The sequence below is a fragment of the Periplaneta americana genome, chromosome 7 (genome assembly GCF_040183065.1).
Source record: "Periplaneta americana isolate PAMFEO1 chromosome 7, P.americana_PAMFEO1_priV1, whole genome shotgun sequence".
Taxonomy (NCBI): domain Eukaryota; kingdom Metazoa; phylum Arthropoda; class Insecta; order Blattodea; family Blattidae; genus Periplaneta; species Periplaneta americana.
The window spans coordinates 65,104,228-65,120,949 of record NC_091123.1 but is presented as its reverse complement, the minus strand read 5'-3'; the positions used below and the strand labels follow the sequence as shown (position 1 = coordinate 65,120,949).

General features: G+C 36.8%; 1 protein-coding gene across 3 annotated transcripts in view; it reads left to right on the top strand.

Annotated features, from left to right (window-relative positions):
* Positions 1-14,370, top strand: part of LOC138703166 (tubulin alpha-2 chain-like) — a 69,967-nt gene extending 55,597 nt beyond the window's left edge. For 2 of the 3 annotated variants that reach the window (XM_069830833.1, XM_069830832.1), the window contains 4 exons: positions 3,719-3,907; positions 7,947-8,257; positions 11,453-11,672; positions 13,765-14,370. In XM_069830833.1, the coding sequence (XP_069686934.1) occupies positions 3,719-3,907; positions 7,947-8,257; positions 11,453-11,672; positions 13,765-14,030 (986 nt within the window). In that variant the 3' untranslated portion in view covers positions 14,031-14,370. Of the gene's footprint in view, positions 1-3,718; positions 3,908-7,946; positions 8,258-11,452; positions 11,673-13,764 lie in introns of those variants that run through there. The other variant, XM_069830830.1, reaches the window with a different exon arrangement.
* Positions 14,371-16,722: the final 2,352 nt, after the last annotated feature.

Genomic DNA, 16,722 nt, shown 5'->3' with positions numbered 1-16,722 from the left:
TGCGTAACCCAAACGACGAATGTAATCCAAGCGACTAATTTCACCGTTCTGCAATATTTTCCATTTATCTTGCGTTATCCCATTGCGTTCTGAAATTTTTTTTTTTTTTTTTTCAGTCTGTTCGTTATATATTGTGTATGTTTAGACAGTAGGCCGAAGACTGATTGGAACCTCATAAGTGAGCCAACAAAGTATCACTCATGAGGTATCTAAGCCAGGAGATAACGGGGTAGGGTGGCCACTTTATTTCCCCTTCCATTGCATACGTCGCCGACTAGCTACATATTACACTAGTCAGACTTCAGATTGTACAAACAATAATTGTTCTTCCTCTGACACATATGGTCAAGTGAAATGTACTGCCTGATAATAGATGTACATATCAGGCAGAAACTCAGTCAGAGATACTGACTACCGTTACATATTGTCAATTTAATTAAATTTTATATGGATTTCTGTTAACGTTTCGATTACGACGTGAAAGTTTGGATCGCATTCTAAAAATGTCCATTAAATCTTTCGCACAGCTCTATCGATTTCACAAACGAATGAAAGTTTGATCGCATTCTAAAATATTTGCTAATTCATTTGCATAGCGCATCGATTTCACAAACACATGAAAGTTGGAACGCATTCTAAAATTTTCACTAATTTATTTGCACAGCTCTGTCTATTTCACAAACAAGTGAAAGTTGGATCGCACTCAAAAATGTCCATTAATTCGTTTGGACATCTCTGTCGACTTTACACACATTCTAAAGTATTCACAAATGTATGACTTTATTACTTATATATTTGTAATTCATAATATTACATTTCGAATACAGATTATTTTGGAGCCCAGTTTAGGCCTACCTCATCTTCTGTATCGTACACAAGGTCAGGTAAGCAAACCACCTACACTCTCCCTAATGAAACATTTTGGTTCGCCCAAATGATTGAACGTTCATCTCAGAAGGTGAAGGTCATTGACTCGAATGATTGACGCCCATTACTCATATCTGAAATATACAGGGTGGAAGGGAACCGATGTACCAAAATTTAAGAGGCGATTCTACATGATAACTATAACAAAGTTTTTATTACACTTTTCCTTAAGCTAAAAAATAGTCTTTGCCCAATGTTTGCAGCGGGCTCCATTGCGGCAATGGCCCGAGAGATATGACTGATTGCTATGCAAGCAGATAGGTAACAATAATCTGATTAGTTAGTACCTTAAGTCCTTTTTTTTTTTTTTTTTTTTTTTTTTGCAAATTAAATAGTTTAGCCATAAATTTAAATTGAATAATTGTGAAAATCATTAAAATAAATCTTGCAACGTAGCGCACTATCGCGTGTCTCCGACTCAGTACAGCAGAGGGGAAGGGGGAGGTAAGAGATGGGTGGTCTCGCTTGCTAGAATTATTGCAGCAGCCGTGATGTTGCCAAATGCTTCATAGAAACATAACGATTTCCTCTAAAATGGTGAATGTTAGAAAAAACTTATTTAAATCTTTCAAACCTCTCCTCATGATCTATTATCAGTTCCGTTTTGGTGCAGTGGTTATCTTCCATCTTGTGTATATATATGTGTGTGTGTGTGTGTGTGTGTGTGTGCGTGCGTGTGTGCGTGTGTGTGTGTGTGTCACACTATTAGCTTAAAAGCTAGAGTTTCGACTTTTCACATCAGCGATAAAAGTTTAAAATCCGGTTACTTGAAGTAGAATTACTGTATTAATGGAGAAAGAGACAGGTATTGTCGGAGAATTCTTCATTTCACATGTCCAATATTGCACCATTTTTGCATTACTAATCATCATCATGTTTAATGAAAATTTCTAAACTGTAGAACTCAAAGAAAAAAATCCGGAAGATCATTGATATTGCTTCAAACATTTCTCAAATAACAATTCGAACATTTATATGCTCATCTGTTCCTTGATCTGCCTAGAACACGAAAACCTTATCACAATGTTGTTGATACGGGGCTTAGCCTATTTAATAACAATATAATTATCTTTTTCATATGTTTTGCTCTAAATTGACATTTATTTCAGAAGTGAGAAATCTTCGTATAAAAGGGCTTTAATTTTCGACAAGCAATAAATAATTCTTACAAAATCGCCAAGTGAAAACTCCACTTGAAAATTCATGCATGGATAGGTTTCATAAAGGAAAATTTAAAGTAATTATCTGCCAATCCAAATTATAAGACACAAAACCAGCTTCCAAAAATAGAATTAACACATGCATTTGAACAGTCTTTGTCTGGCTGTTGAAGAGCATTTAAGCCCGTTTCCCACTGTGCTTGTATCTGTGATGGATTCCAAGTTGGGGGCGCTGATGGCTACCCTGCGTGCTTACTTGCTCGCAATAATGCGCTCTGGTGGCTGCTTTGGTGGCTAGCTTGCTGGATTTCGAGATCAGGTTGCTTGTTATTTTCCGTGTTGGTTTGCAGGCTGGAACCGAAGATGATGATATAGTATCACCGGCGAAACCATGTTGCCATGTTCGCTGTTTTCCAACTAAATCTGTTTTTTTTTTATTTTTTTATTCTTTAGTTTCTAAGATACAGCAATTAAATATCGGACTTTAGCTGTTTTAAACTTCTGGTTTAATTACTTTATTACGATATTTACTATTATTAATGTAGGACTTTAGTTGTTTCCCACTCACGGTTTAGTTTATTTTTGATTATAATTGTCGGCAACAGATGAAACAGCAGATGATCTTCCAATTTGAACTGTGAAAAGAGTCAATTCCGTGTGAACAGCAACCAGCATAATACCAAACACGGAAGCCATCAGGGTACCCACCAGAGAACCAAGCTTGCTGGTCAGTAAGGAAACAAGCAACGTGGGAAATGGGCTTTACTCTGTTGTAATGTCAGGGGTAACATATCTGGTTTCTCTTCGTTAGAGACAAATGAAGAGTCCACTGCAAGAATGATGGATGTCACTTTCTTGTCGAAAATGAACCAAGACTGTCAATGCATAGCTTAAGACACATAGAATGTACATAGAGAATTATATGCCATTAACACTGATAGTCATTGTCCAGTAATGATCGGAAACTCTCAGTTAAGCTTTGAGCGCTAAGCATTTCAAACTTTCAATTGCGTCTCTTGCAAAATGTGTTCCAAATGACATCTTCAAATACAAAGGTTTATTTGAGCACTAGCATAAAGTTAAATTTCAAGCTACATTTCTGAACTAATTTCTGTGTCATCAATTTTGTAGTGACAGCTACGTTTTATAGATCTAATTAGTTTACAATATTTATCCGTATAAAATCTTTCAAAGGAGGTTTTTAATCTGAAGTTGTGGATTTGTTATTAGGAACAAGCAATGTAAAAAAGACTGCATATTGAAAACCTTAGACTGCTCAACAGAAAACTCAGGTTAAGGCTTGTAGGAAATAGCGTCTTTTTCTCACATTATATCAATTACATAACTTGTGTTCTGTTTGGATTGCAGTAAAATGTTCTCTTTGCAGGATGCTGGTTTCTTTCAAGGAAATCCGGGAGTTTTATCCCCAAAACCCGATAACCTGTATATGATCTTGTTAATTGCCCTGAAAACTACCAGCCAAGTATTTGTATGCTAACATTATATACAATAACTTTCACCGTTTCCTTATTAGCGAGCCATTACACATCCTGTTGTTCCACCGATGCCACAAGGCAATTAGCAGGGTCATGAAACAAACGAGAGAGTGCAAAACTAATTTGTGGTTTCAGTGGACTCTTTGGTACGACGTTGGGCCCCACTAGTCTGGCTTGCACCAGGGGAGCGGTACTTCCCCGGCAATGTTTCGGAGTTTCTGAACCACGTCACACCCCGAGAAAATGGCGGCCGATCCAATAGAGTAACTTTGCCTGAAGGACCCGCCTCAGAATTTTGGTACCTAGTTACCAACCGAAGTGTAGGTAAGTAAATTGGTTACTTAAATATCTAAGATTTTTGTTTTTAGCTTTAATTTATTGATGATCAGATACGAAGTTTCTACTGTACAAGGTGATTTAGGAGGAAAGGCCATATGTTGGAGCCTTGCTATAAAATTTTTCAGTTAACATGTTCATACTGTACTGTATCTTGTTTATCCACAAACCGCACTGTTGTTCAAATAAAAATGTTTCTTCGTGTGTAGTTAATCACATTTCTGTGGTGTTGACGCCAAAATTTTGAACTTTACTGTCTCATTATTGATAAATTAAATAAACTCTTCACTGCTTTTGTTGGAATTATTAGGGTAAAGTTGCCTAATTCCGTGATAATCCTAATTCCGTGATACGTTTTTTTCACTGAATGTCACGGGATTGGGTATCTTGCTAGGAAGTTCACCGATGTCTCAAAACTAGGCGAAAGATGTACTCTTTCGAGAAAGATGTCTGGCGCTATGGTCGAACGGCAAAGCTTTGACTGACATTCAATTTTAATTTAATTTAGGGGTGTCACGGAAATAGGCAACTTTACCCTACTTAGTATCCAGAGGGCGCAATCACCACAAAATTACATTATCTCGTAAAAGGTTAATTTACGGACCCATGTTTACTGGAACTGTTTTGCTTCCCTTCGTTTTTACTTTTCATCCCTAAATTTTTACCGACACTTTTGAAACACCCTGTATATGTCTTATTCTCAACGGTTTTGGAGCGAAACCTTGAGGAACGGGAACAATGCAGTGATAGTAAATTAAGAAATCGTTACCTGTATATTGTGTTCAATTATCCATTTATATTTACATAACACGTAAAAAAATGCCACCGTTAACCTCGATGCACTTAGCAGCTCGTATAAGCAGATGCCATTTTGCTAATTTGAGCTGGTTCGGACATTTCTGAATGTGATCTCAAGTATGTAAAACACGGGCAAACAATTGCTACCTTGTTTCCACTTTGAGGTTCTAGACTTCGCTCTTTAGACAACTTCACAAACAATAATCTAATGGAATAAAGTCAGGTGATCTCGGTGGCCAATAAATGACACCCCAGCGACCGATCCAACGCCCAGGATAAGTTTCATCAAGATACTGGATCAGTGGCCTGCTAGAATGTGCGGGAATCCCATCTTTTTTAAAGTACATACCAGCTTGTGTTGCCAAAGGAATATCCTTCAAGCATTCTGGTAACATGCGCACATAGACATGGCCAACATGACGAAGGCAATAGTATAATCTAATGTCGTTTTGGTTACGTCTGCATCAATGTGAGCAATTAGGCTATGCTGTTTCTCGGAAACTATTCAGAATAAGACATATACTGTATTTATATAAGGTTTTTCCTTTAGAATCGCCCATACTATGACACTTCAACGTATGGCCCTTTCTTCCCGAATCATTCTCATCTCATCTCATCAGTCCAACACTCATGACAGATTAATTTATTACCGAGTGGGTCAAGTCAGATCACGACCGGAGGAAGTGTCTTAAGACCCACGGGTTAATGAAGCTACTTTTGTACGAGTTATATACCATACTTTATCTACGTTGGTTATTTGCCGAAAATCAGAAGAAAATAAATCTATAAATTCAATTAGGCCTATTAAATTTATTATATCAATGAAGAATTTTATTCTTTATGATCCATGGCGTCTGCTGTATTGTTGCTATGGTAATAATTCGTTATAAAATGCTTCATAACACGTTGCTAAGTAAAATAATATAGCAACATGTTTTCCATTTTATTTAACAAAATAAAGGCAAGCTTTTGCAGTACAAAAGTGTCAAATAATGACCTGCTTTTCCAACGTTAGTAGATAAAATTAATAATAGCTTTTAATAAAAGCAAATTGTATAATATGTAATACGTACATTAATTTGGTTTTAATATTAAATACATCCCCATAAGTCATGCAGACAGGAACTATATTACAATAATTTAAATGCATCCTAAAATAAAATTCTGTACGAAATAAGGGCTTTGAATTTTATTAGGGTACGTAAACGTTGAAGCGACGATAAACTATAAAAGAAGCAGCGAGTCCACACCTGTGGAGTAACGGTCAGAGCGTCTGGCTGCGAAACCAGGTGGCCCGGGTTCGATTCCCGGTCGGGGCAAGTTACCTGGTTGAGGTTTTTTCCGGGGTTTTCCCTCAACCCAATATGAGCAAATGCTGGGTAACTTTCGGTGTTGGACCCGGACTCATTTCACCGGCATTATCACCTTCATCTCATTCAGACGCTAAATAACCTAAGATGTTGATACAGCGTCGTAAAATAACCTACTAAAAAAAAAAAGAAGCAGCGATGCTATATCAGAGAGCACTGAAGCATGCATTATCATTGAGGTGTGCATATTGGAGTAACGATAAAAGCGAAGATACGCGATAAAAGCGACGAAAAAGAAAAATTCCATTTTCTTCGCTCTTGTCGTTCATATAATGATCTCTGATTAAGATAATATTAATCTGTATAATGACCAGTGGTTATCAATATATCCAAGTATTAATCGAGTTATGATTATTTCGGCATATTAAAATTAAATATCATAGATATTGACAAATTGATCAGTTGTGTATTTATTCGTGATATGTTATGTAATCACAAGAACGAATCACATCACAATGAATTTATACTAGCTTTGGGATGAGAAACGGGTTCAATTTTGTACGTATTTAAGTTATATTAACCTTGAACCTAGCAGCTGATATTTCCTATATATTTTTTTCCCCTGGTAGAGGGGAAGAGAAGGCCTGATGGCCTTATCTCTACCAGGTTAAATAAATAAATAAAATAAATATAGAATATCTACTACTGATAAATCAAAATATTCGCTTCCAGCATCCACGTTGCTCATGAACACTTGATTCTTTGATAATATCAAAGCGTCGCTAGGTCGTTTCTTTTATCGTTTATCATTGCTCCAACGTGTACGTACTCTAAGGTATTGTAAGCTTTTTACTTGTTTCTTATTGGGTGTACAGTATCACATCGGAAATGTAGTAAACAAAAGTGTGACAAGGTGTGATTCCCTAAAACATAGAGAAGATGCGTTACAATGAATGGGAATCACATTGAGCATCTGCTATGATGTTCATGAGCAAATACTCGTATTTCGGGAGATATTAATTTTAGGACCCATGTTTATTAGACTTCTTTCTTGTTTTTATGAATACTACCGCCTCTCAGAATGCTCTCATTTTATGGAAATTACATTGAGCATCTGCTATGATGTTGATGAGCAAATACTCATATCACGGAAGTTATTAATTTTAGGACCCATGTTTATTAGACTTCTTTCTTGTTTTTATGAATACTACCGCCTCTCAGAATGCCTCTTTTTTATGCAAATCACATTGAGCATCTGCTATAATGTTGATGAGCAAATACTCATATCTCGGAAGTTATTAATTTTAGGACCCATGTTTATTAGACTTCTTTCTTATTTTTATGAATACTACCGCCTCTCAGAATGCTCTCCTTTTTATGCAAATCACATTTAGCATCTGCTATGATGTTGATAAGCAAATACGCATATCTCGGAAGATATTAAGTTTAGGACCCATGTTTATTAGACTTCTTTCTTGTTTTTATGAATAATACCGCCTCTCAGAATGCTCCCTTTTTATGCAGATCACATTGAACGACGAGTATGTTGTTGATGAGTAAATACTCATATCTCGGAATATGCTAATTTTAGGACCCATGTTTGTTAGAATTTTCTTTTTTTTATGAATACTATTGACTCTCAAAATATTGAATGTTTTTAACACCCTGTATATTGATACGGCAATACTGGATCAATCGCGGAATGAGAATAGTACGCCTAGATAAAACTAAATTACTCGAAAAGAAACTAACGAATATGCCCTTTGTTCATCTTAAATCTAACAGAACTTCCTTTGAATCGAACCCAGGCCTCCTGCGAGAATCCGTCGTCTAACTGAGCTACGGAAAGGATTACCGACAATATAGCTGAATGTCATTGCACCCGGACACAGATTTCTCTGTTGCGCAACGTGTTGCAGAGTCGCTTCTTCGAAACCCGTTGTCGGTGCTGCACGGCACGAGCCCCGCGCGGACGCCTGTGCCCGTGTACGCCATGGTGAGCGTGTGCCAGGCCGGCGACGAGAACAGCGTGGAGGAGGAGCCAGCGCCGCCCTTCCACGTCACGTACTGGATGTTCTACCCCTACAACCTGGGCAAGTCCGTGTGCACCTTGGACGTAGGCGTGCTCGGCACCTGGCCCCTGCCCGACCTCAACGGCCACTGCCTGGGCCTGCTGCGGCAATACGGAAACCACGTCGGTGACTGGGAGCACGTCAGCATTGTGTTCAGTGTAGGTGCACTGCATAGAGCAGTAGATAGTCACATTGCGGCGAGAGATGTGGCTAAAAGACAGTAGGCAACATCACGTCCTCCGAACCGATAGTGTTTCAGTATGAAAGGAGTGACAATTCCATAAATAATAATAATAATAATAATAATAATAATAATAATAATAATAATAATAATACATCAATATTCATTAAGTATGAGGTCTCGACCACCTCATTGAATATTACACGTCTACTATGAAGTAGCCAATGTGTATTATTACCATTTAATACGAGAAAAATTCGTACCGGCACCGGGAATCGAACCCAGGACCTCTCAGTTCTGCGCGCTGAGCGCTCTTTCCAACTGAGCTATTGATGTATTAACTGTTAACAGTTGTTACAAACTGTTGTTGAATATGGCCACAAAGTCATATACATATATGCGCTCCTGCATATATATGGCGTGTATCGTCTCAAATGCAGGTAGTAAGGCCGTAAAAACATTACGAGAGAGGTTCGGCCGGCGCCGTGGATTGTGTCCCGGCATAGCTCAGTTGGAAAGAGCGCTCAGCGCGCAGAGCTGAGAGGCTCTGGGTTCGATTCCCGGTGTCGGTACGAATTTTTCTCGTATTAAATTGTAATAATAATAATAATAATAATAATAATAATAATAATAATAATGTTCCATTACGATAATTAAAATGTTTCTCAGTCAGAGTCCGTATAGGCCAGTTTCCAATTCACTGCGGACTAAAGCAAGGCGATGCACTATCACGTTTACTTTTTAACTTTGCTCCAGAACAGGCCTGCACAAGGTTTGCGCTCTCCGAGCCGGCTCACAGCTCGAGAGCGGAATGCAGATATTGGCTGCGCCCTGCATAAAGGTGGACTGGAAGAAGGGGTGGATATCGTGCAAAATGTACACAAAAGTACTAGAACGAGTGTTCATGAAATGAATTCCCGTTCAGTGTTTACAAAACTATTTTGGACTATTATTAATTAATAAAGAAATATTTATTTTACAGAATTAATACAAACTCTATAGCACTTAAATATACAATATCATTTTGTTATATTTTTATTTATCAGTACATGAAAACGAGGTTTTATGCTATTGGCAGCTGAAAGGAACAGTAGCCTACTGATCGTAATGAAACATCAGTTACAGATGTTCGATGTCTGCCTTTATTAAAGTCGATGATAGAAAACAGTTGCTCACAAAATAAATATAAATGTTGAGCCAAACGTAGCAATCATTTTCACAGCCAGCTTGTGTAGTCGTGGATATTATTGCTGAAGTTTAGTCTTGTAAAACTCAATCAGACTAGTAGTATTATTCAAATTGTCTTTAGCCCTTAGGCCGCATTGAAGATCAATACTCTAAGTTCAAGCTGTAATTCGTATGACACTGTTTCAAGTGGTGTTGAAGGAATTTATTATAACTTTAAACTTCTTTCTAATTAAGACAAGATCTTGGAACCTAGACTTAAATTCATTCTGAGTTTCAATTAATATTTGCACACAATTGTCTAACATGGCTTCATCACAAGCAGTTTCTATCGTTTGAAAGTGAGCCATATTACCTTCCCGAAACTGACTTACGAAAAATGTAAGTTTACGACTAAAATCCCGTAATTTATTCAATCTATTAACAATGAGCTGACCTTTTCCCTGAAGAAAGATATTTAAATTGTTGAAGATTAATCAATTCTAACGTACCCTACCTCATGTAATATGCAACTTTCAACTCCTGAACCTTTTTACTGCGATCTTCACCAATAAAACCATCGTATTTCTATGTGTGGAGTAGTAATGACGCATTATATTATGTTTTCTTCTTTCTTTCAAATTTTTGTGGCAGATAAATATTGGCTCTAGCTGCTGTGAAAAAAAAAAAAAAGTATTTTCCCATGTAATATTGAAAGAATTTGCCTGATGATCACTTTTCCGTCTTTTAGATTCCTCCATTAGGTAGCTGTAGATAGGCGAAGTGAAACAGCTACTGACAATTGACACTACACCAGATAGCTGCTTGGACTATCCTCTCCCTAGGTATAGCAGACTTAATCATTCCGACGTACCTTTCCGGCGAGCTGTTGGACGGCTCTCTCTTTCCGAAGGAGTGACCGCGCTCAATGAGCGCCGTTTGTGCAGGCCTAATCTAGCATATGCCATTCAGAAAAACAGAGGATTTGAAATTGAACGTGATATTATTATTTTACTTTATTTTATCTTATCTATCTATCTATCTATCTATCTATCTATCTATCTATCTATCTATCTATCTATCTATCTATCTATCTATCTATCTATCTATCTATCTATCTATCTATCTATCTATCTATCTATCTATCTATCTATCTATCTATCTATCTATCTATCTATCTATCTATCTATCTATCTATCTATCTATCTATCTATCTATCTATCTATCTATCTATCTATCTATCTATCTATCTATCTATCTATCTATCTATCTATCTATCTATCTATCTATCTATCTATCTATCTATCTATCTATCTATCTATCTATCTATCTATCTATCTATCTATCTATCTATCTATCTATCCATCTATCCATCTATCCATCTATCCATCTATCCATCTATCCATCCATCCATCCATCCATCCATCCATCCATCCATCCATCCATCCATCCATCCATCCATCCATCTATCTATCTATCTATCTATCTATCTATCTATCTATCTATCTATCTATCTATCTATTTATTTAATATGGCGGAGTGAAGACCATCAAACCTTCTCTACCACACCACCAGAAACAAATAGGCATATACAAAAAACAAATGCAGAGAGAAGAAATGAAAATAAAATTACAAATACAAAAAAAAAACACAAATGAAAAATTAAAAAAGAGGGGAGTAAAAAAAAAGTTGAAATATAAGATCACAATGAGCACAGAAAGTAGGCCTACTAATGGAATATATTAACTGTCTATTATATTAGTGATTAAAGAAAATTATTAAGTATCTAGAAATAAGTAACTGATTGTACAAATATCAAAAGCAATAAAACAATAACTATGTCGAAATATTGTTGTCTTTAAAAACATCAAATAAAATTTATTTAAATATGATACTGTTGTGCTTCTCACACTGGTAGATTAATGAGGTTCCCGAATAACCTCAGATCTGTAATTGTAAATTCTAAATGGTAATCAATAAAACTGTACTGAAATTCTGTTCATTGTAGAATGGCGGCATACCGACAGCCATGTATGTTTCCACCCACGATGCGGGGGCGTTCTACAAGTTCAATCCTAGGACTTTGAGCTTCGATTATGAGAAACAAGACGTCAGGTCACGGATGCTGCAGAGGCCTAATTTCCCACTCCACGTCAATCTGACCTCTACTGGAGGACATCCTATACTCTTTTCTGCTAGGGGATCGCATGGACTTTGGTCTGCTCCTGGTAAGTTCTTAATAGATTTCTATGTAGAGAAAGTTGAGTCTATTGTGACTCAGTAAAAAGGAGTTGTTTTCCAGATTGTTATGGAAATACAAACTTTGAGCATCACTTATGTCGAAGAAGTGGTTTTGGATAAACTTTTGGTCTGTTGGTATGTCCTACTGTTTGATTGTTTGACGATCCGTTTCTTTTAAACTTTTGAATGGATTTTGTCCACATTCTGTATTTACGAGTCAGTTTATCCGAGAGTGATGCATATTAAGTACAGAACACAGGTTACACCCAGGAATATGCCATCGGTCTTTTACTCTTAAAGACGAACGCGATTGCAAAGAAAATTGGGATTATAAGGATATATAAACTCCAAGCCTTTTGGCTACCTGTCTCACTCCGTTTTTCACCGTTCCATTGAAGAAATTAAGAGACTTTTGAAGGGAAGAAGCCGAATACGGACGTAACCTATAGCAACCGTATGAAGGATAGGACAGTTTGGTGATGGGATTTTCCTCATTGCTAAACCTCCAGAACGCACTGTCAAATTGAATACCGGGTTTTTCCTAGGGTGTCCAGATTCACATCGATAAAAAAGGAGGGTATTGTTCGAAAAAAAGAGAACAGAAAATATCTGCTTAGATTTAGGCTTAGGTCTATATTATACTTTAAATTACGTCAATATCTATTTTATTACAAAATATTTACAGTGCAGTTTTAATTTTATATCATACTTAGAAGCATGGACAAATAAATATATTTATTTTACTACAAAATAATTATGATAAAACTTAATAATGATAATAATAATAATAATAATAATAATAATAATAACAATAATGACAATAATAATAATAATAATAATAATAATTATTATTATTATTATTATTATTATTATTATTACTATTATTATTATAAGAGTATGCCATTAGGAAAGTCCAGGATAACAGAGAGGATTTGGAATTGAACGGTTACATCAGCTGCTTGTCTATGCGGATGACGTGAATATGTTAGGAGAAAATCCACAAACGATTAGGGAAAACACGGGAATTTTACTGGAAGCAAGTGAAGGGATAGGTTTGGAAGTAAATCCCGAAAAGACAGAGTATATGATTATGTCTCGTGACCAGAATATTGTACGAAATGGAAATATATCCTTTGAAGAGGTGGAAAAATTCAAATACCTGGGAGCAACAGTAACAAATATAAATGATAGTCGGGAGGAAATTAAACACAGAATAAATTTGGGGAATGCCTGTTATGATTCGGTTGAGAAGCTTTTATCATCCAGTCTGCTGTCAAAAAATCTGAAAGTTAGAATTTATAAAACAGCTATATTACCGGTTGTTCTTTATGGTTGTGAAACTTGGACTCTCACTTTGAGAGTGGAACATAGGTTAAGGGTGTTTGAGAATAAAATTCTTTGAAAAATATTTGGGGGAAAGTGGGATGAAGTTACAGGAGAATGGAGAAAGTTACACAACACAGAACTGCACGCATGTATTCTTCACCTGACATAATTAGGAACATTAACAGTCTGTATATACTAGACTGTGATATAAGCCTAATTCTGTACTGCAAATATTTTGTAATAAAATAGATATTGACGTAGTTTGAAGTATAATATAGCATCAAGCCTAAATCTATGTACATATTTTATACATATTTTCTGTCCTCTTTTTTCGAACAATGTCCTCCTTTTTAAGCTTTTCGTCCTTTTTTTTTATCGATGTGAATCTGGTCAGTCTAAGATAATAGCTAAATTCTCAAACATAATTTGTTAATGCTCCTTATTTTAAAAAATCAATTAAAATTATTGTTTGGAAAGAAAATTTGAAGTTCCAATTACTGTGATATCTAATATGTTTTCTTTTTTATTTTTCATTCTGTTATTTAATAAAATGTCTTAAAATTTTGTGGAATACCCCCTGAACACGAGACTATGGTCTCTTTCTGAGGGTACTAGAGTGATTTTTATGTATAAAAACAATGTGTATCTTTGTTCTAGCAATACATTATTATTACCTACGAAGAAGAATAAAAACTTTTCACGAAATCCAATGGATTTCACAGATTCATAGATTCTCTGTCATTTTATTTTCAGGCAAGCATAGGTTCGTGAAATTACCCAGGTTGTACGACGAGACCGGTTTCGGCGTGCGGTGGGCAACCTGGGAGAACATCCAAGTGATGCATTCCTCTTGCGGAGCACAGCTTCCTTACTGGATGGCGTTCCGAGGGCGCTGGGGAAACCCCAGGAGGAGGTGCCACCCCGTCATCAGACTCGGCATCAATGTCTGCGAGTATTCCGACGGGCCCACCGGCATTCCCATGAAGAGGAACAACTTCAAGTGCTCGCAAGAGTCATAGATTCTTCTCTCAGACCTCACTGCTGAGTAGTTAGCCTCTTTCGAAAGAGGTTCCTCACATTCAATAGCGATTAAAGCCATGCGATATGAGAAAGTACCGCCAACCTTTGATTTCTGGCTCGTCGACAAGCTCGCAGGGTCATTGGTAAGGTGAGCGTAACATCTTGCACCCAAAGAAAGGAAAGTCAAGAAGTATGTTGTAGAATTCTACAGGATGTTTCCGAGGTGATGTTACAAACTTTCAGGGATGATGGCGAAGGGCACATGTATCAATTTGAGATAAGGAACCCTGCTCCGGAAATGACCGAGTCGAAAGTTACAAGCAAAAATTGTTGTGTGGATGTGAAATAATTTTATTCCTCTGTACACCTTATTTATGTTTATTTATCTGTACATCTTACACATACTGTATTCATCTGACGTTGTTTACGTTGTCTACTTACAGTATTCAATTCAGTGCGCTGTCTGAGGGATGGGGACAGGAAACTACACTAAAGCAATGCAGATAGCGTAATGTGTAACGGACATGGTCGGTCCTGATATGCACGTCTGTTGTAGGTGTACAACTTGCAGTGTCCAGTCGATCAGTCCTAGTGAAATGGAGGAGTACACGAGAGCGGAATATGCAGACCTGATTTTCGAATACAGATGAGCCAATGGGAACAGTAGACAAGCTCACAGATTGTATAGTTACAAGTACCCACCGGCCCATATCATCTTCCTACGACTGTTACAAAGGTTAAGGGAAGGAGGGCACGTGGTGCCAAATTACAATACTTGTAATTATTCCATTTCCACACAACTATTTTTGCTTATAACTTTCGACTCAGTCATTTCCGGACCATGGTCCCTTATCTCAAATTGATACATGTGTCCTTCGCCATCATCCCCCAAACTTTTGAAACACTACCTCGGAAACATCCTGCATAAGTTTACTACTTACTCTATTCATAAATAAAAAAAACGGCAAAGGCTGTGTACGTTGATACAGCACCAATGTTTCCACGTAGAGTGTGGGTAGAGTTGCCAGATTTTGAGGTGGGAAATAAGGAACACCTTTCATTCACATTCGGCTTATTAGAAAAAACATTGAGTGTATAAGAAGAGAATTCATTCATTCATAGTTTTCTATCCAAATACAGGTTTTTCACTGCAAACCCAGCATTCTCCAATCTTTCCTATTTTCTGCCTTCCTCTTTGTTTCCGCATATGATCCATATATCTTAATGTCCTCTATCATCTGATATCTTCTTCTGCGTCGAACTTTTATTCCTTTCATCATTCCTTCCAGTGCATTCTTCAGTAGGCAGTTTCTTCTCAGTCAGTGACCTAACCAATGTATTACTTATTAATTAATACAACATTAATCATGTTATGATTTAAGCATTATATCAACTTGGAAGGCGACGAAATTGTTAAAACTGAAGCCTTTTAAGGCAACAGTCGCCCATAAATTGAATGAAACGAACTATGTGCTAGGGTTGCTAGAGACGAAATTCAGCGTGTGTCCAGAAATCTTTTAAAAATACTTGAAATGTGTGTTAGAAAGAATGATCAACAATTCCAACAATTATTACAAACTACATCTGTAGTATCATGTGCGGCATAAGTCGCGAGATTTTATTGCCGAAAGCTGACGCGCTGAATCACCGCTAAGTAGGCTGTTACTTTCCCATGTCACTTTTCGAACAGCTCCTTACTAAGTGAAACCTGTTAACAGGCGAACACTCGATATAGTTGATACGCAACTCCAAAACGTTTATAAGAAAGTGCACATACCCAAATACCAAGCATAAACTTTTAAAATCATTGCACACCTCCTCGGTTCTGTCTGTTTTCCATTTTCCAGCTTCGAAGTCGCAAGACTGATTCCGAAAAATATCACGGGGTTTGAGAGCTGAGACGTTTGCATTGGAACTGTTTTATGTCACACTTTTCCCTAACATTGCAAGGCTTTCTTGACCTCGGGACTAGAATAAGGTTGTATCCTAACATTGCAACTTTGCCCATAAATGTAAGTATATTATTGGGCTACAAATAGACCAGTCTATACATTGGTTATAGTAATAAGCTGACCCATAATCACTATCATCACAATACTTCACGAATACTGGATCCTGTAATCCGTTCTTGCTAATGTCGTATGTAAGAGGTTTTCCTAGTCTTCTTTTTCTCGGGTTTCATCATTCAGATTTCGTGGAGCTGACCTGTATCCATTCATTCTTTTAACATATTGTATCTAATTATGATTATATTTATTAAATTAATGGTGAATTGATGTGGTCTTTGCTTAATTTCGAATTTTACAATTGAAGGGTTCAGAGCCATATAGGGCTAAGCACCTTTTATTAAAAACGGAGGAAGCAAGGGTTAAAATTAAGTGAATACCATAGTTTAATGAAGATTGATATATAATTTAGTTTTAATGCGTATACTTTATATTACTTGCTATATTTTTCCATTGAATTACGGTAATAACTTAATTTTAACCCTTGTTCTCAACGGTTTTAGTAAATGGCGCTTGGTCCACTATCGTTCTGAACCCTTCAATTCTCTTTGAGACATACAGAGTTTCCTATTTGTAAGTTTGCTCGCGCTAGTCATATGTCGACGAAAAACAAGAGAAACAAAGAAGCTAGTTTAGCGAGCGGAAACAATGGGATGACTGTGAAGGAACAACAGAAAATTCATAC